This window comes from Diaporthe amygdali, assembly GCF_026229845.1.
Source record: "Diaporthe amygdali strain CAA958 chromosome Unknown NODE_143_length_3187_cov_66_204180, whole genome shotgun sequence".
NCBI classification, from domain to species: domain Eukaryota; kingdom Fungi; phylum Ascomycota; class Sordariomycetes; order Diaporthales; family Diaporthaceae; genus Diaporthe; species Diaporthe amygdali.
Genome location: NW_026517163.1, coordinates 1 through 3187, shown reverse-complemented (window position 1 = coordinate 3187; position 3187 = coordinate 1). Strand labels below are relative to the sequence as shown.

General features: G+C 52.4%; 1 protein-coding gene across 1 annotated transcript; it reads right to left on the bottom strand.

The window, feature by feature from the left end:
* Positions 1 to 14: 14 nt before the first annotated feature.
* Positions 15 to 2505, bottom strand: J7T55_002025 (uncharacterized protein; the record flags this gene model as incomplete). Its single annotated transcript, XM_053136379.1, has 6 exons — positions 15 to 54; positions 235 to 286; positions 377 to 772; positions 836 to 1414; positions 1467 to 1672; positions 1727 to 2505. The coding sequence occupies 6 exons, from the start codon at positions 2503 to 2505 to the stop codon at positions 15 to 17; spliced, it is 2052 nt and encodes a 683-aa protein (XP_052986043.1).
* Between the last annotated feature and the right edge of the window lie 682 nt (positions 2506 to 3187).

Below are 3187 nucleotides of genomic sequence, written 5' to 3'. Positions count from 1 at the left end.
ACATGACCGCCGCTTCAGACAGTGCCGAGATCAATGGGTCGTTTTCGAGCGGCCCTGCGTCTTGGAAAGTACCGACGTCACGGATATGTTTTGGGGGGAAGTACCTGTGGCAATGTTAAGGACGTCAGACCGTGGGAGGAAGCCTACCTACCCAGGCGCAGCACAAATGGCTTGCAATCTAGACCACGTTAGTAGCTTCACGTTTCATGCTCATCGATAAGAGTATCTACCCACATCTCCCAAAGCTTGACTCGTCCGCATCCACTGCCTGGTTTGATGGCATGGTCTGTATTGGTTTGATCAGAATGAGGTGGTTTCATCGTGATCGAGGTGAAGAAGGATAAGAGGAGAACGATCAGGGCTATTGCAGGCTTACCGACAGCCTCTTCACGATCGCCGACACCGTTGTAATTCGTGAAGATGCGGCTACGGGGTCTCTTGCTGACTGTAGCAGCTGGCAGACCAACTAGTGTCCCATTGCGCGCCGCGTGTGAGACGTCCGATATGCTTTTTTCGTTTCCGAAGGCTTCTTTCAGAGCAGCCTCGATATGTTGCGGGGGGTACAAGCCGTCAGCAAAATACGAAACGATCACGTCAAGGAGACGGAACAGGCCAGGAAACGGGCCAGAGCTCCCCACGACCTGCGCCACCAGGGGCCTGAGGAACCGAGGTAGGAATGGAATAATCAGCTCTCGCCGCTGGAAAATCACTCGTGCTAGTGTTTCAAACCTGTCTGTAGATTCCTCAATGGATTTTCCATTCAGGAAGACGTCTGCGACAATCAGGCCTCCTACGAGAGTCAGCGGAACTCTAAAATGGGTAAGCGCAGACTTACCTGAACTGATTCCGAAGGCGACTTGGACGAGCCTCTGAAAAGGAATCGGCAGGCTAAGCCGCTCCTGGATCCTCCTCATTAATCTGAGCGGGGCGATCCCCCGCACGCCTCCGCCGTCGACGCACAGCACCCCGACGCCTGCGGTGGGTGGGTGCACGCGAACTAATGCCCCGCCCAGCATCTCTTCCCCACATAGAAAGCATGTTTCGAGTTCAAAGAGCCATGGGTCCCCTGGGGACCGGTTGCCAAAGCTGAGGACGCAGCTCTCGCATACGACATGTCCGCACTGCAGACCGTATTGCGGTCTGCGGCGCAGGCAAGAAAGACAGGTGCTGTTGGAATGGATCTCCTTCCACGCAGTCCTATAGCGTCCGAGGGTTTCGCCGTGGATCCTGGCCGATGTGTTCGGCCCCCGAATGAGTTGCCCAAATGATTCATCAAAATGTTTTTCAACAGCATCAATAAACCCGCTGCGAAGCATCACATCGCTGGACCCCTCGAAGCAAATCACCCTACTTTTGCTCACCTGGAGAAATATCTCCCTGTACAAGGCGTTGAAGACATCGGACGGCTTAAATACTAGAGAACATGAGAGCGAGTCCGGCGAGACAGGTGTGAGTGGGTAACTTACAGTGATTCTCAGGCAGGTAGTTATCTAGGAGCAGGCTCGACCCGAGGACTGGAGCGGCGAAGTCGATCAGCTCTATTGGGGTCTTGATGTACTGCAAGAAGCCGGAGAAATGCTGAACCAGGTCTTTAGCGACCGGGTTGTGAGATCTTGACGCCTGAATGCAGTCAAAAGGCTGCGCAACAACGGTTGCGAAATGCCCGCACGCGCTTTCAAGCAATGTGGTAAAATGTTTGGCCGAAAAAAGATGGCGCGATCTGTACCTCGCCGCTCGTATTTCATCGGAACTCTGCATGAGCAATTCCTTGAGAGCCCTATAGCGCGCATCGACGGATATAGACCCGCTCGGGAAAAGGCCAAGGATGTCGATCGATGAGAAAATCTGCATCGGATCCCTTGCGGTTTCTTCACGCAACAGGGAAATAAAGTCTGCTCGGGCCTTCTTCTCGCTTGCCACACTGACAGTGGTCAACTCAATTGCTATCACGACTTTTGGGCGAATGTTGTTTGATGGCATCGACGCGTGGCTGCCCTCTAGCCATTGCGCCAACGCGCATGCTACTTGTCTCAACCCGCCGATATCATCAGAGAAGAACACGAAGACATCAGCGAAGGGATACAGGAGCTGAGAATAGATGCCGTTCGAGATCTGCGCGATGGTCGACCCGTGACTGGGTCTCTCAACTGTCCGCTTGATTATACGGTGACACCTGCCCTTGGTCAGCTTCGCAGTGATGCTGCTGCGAATGTCACCCTCGGCGATGAGAAGTGGTCGTCCGCGAAATATACTTGACGGGTCAACGTGTAAGTGTAAACCGCGGCTCCGTTTAAATCCAGCACTTCGGCTTCTCCTGACACTGAACACTTCTCGAAGGGCACTTGATTTCGTGGTGTTACCGATCAGTACGAATAGGCTGGGCTGCTCAATATCGCAGTCTGGGATACTGCTGGTAAGTCTTTCGGTCCTGTCTGAGACAAGAAGCTGGGCGTCGTGGCCCTGATTCTCCAGGCCCAGCCAAAAAGTATGAGTGCATGGTTTCATTGTCGAATCGGTTGGTTTGACGATAAAGATGCATTGACAAAGGTGTGCCAAATGAATAGATGACGGACGCTTTATAGACGCGTCACGAGCATCAAAGTGTACCGTTATTTAGGACCGTCTGAATCTAGGCCTTGATCAAGGTCCAGCCTCCTCGCCGCTGGGACGAACCCCAATCATGGCCTTTGACTTAAGGCAAAAGAGCCCACGTCTGGGCCACATTGCCGGAAGAATTTCAGTTGAAGAATGGCTATGAAGCCGTATTTGAATGATTGAAAAAAATGCTTACGAGATCAAGAGACAAAATTAGTGCAATGACTGACAGCGGACTGCTTTGGCAGCCCGAGATCAGTTCACCTTGCCGTAAATTACGCTACAAATTACCTCTTCCCAGCCTGTTATAAGAGCGAGTGATCACACAGTATTCCACATTTTCAGAGGCCAAGCTTGCCTGTGGATTTTGCGGGGCGTGTGTGGGACAGCACAAACGACAGTGGGGCGGAGGCGGTTCATTTTGCCGCCACAAACATGGTCGACTCTGACATCAGGCAGTCTATCGCCTTCGAGATCATAGGTGGCAAAAGATATGTTCTCTCCAACTAGAAAATCTTCATTGGGGACGATTCAGTACGATTGAAACAAGGAGGCGCGACAGGAAGGCGCTGGTGAAAGAATTCGAAATGTC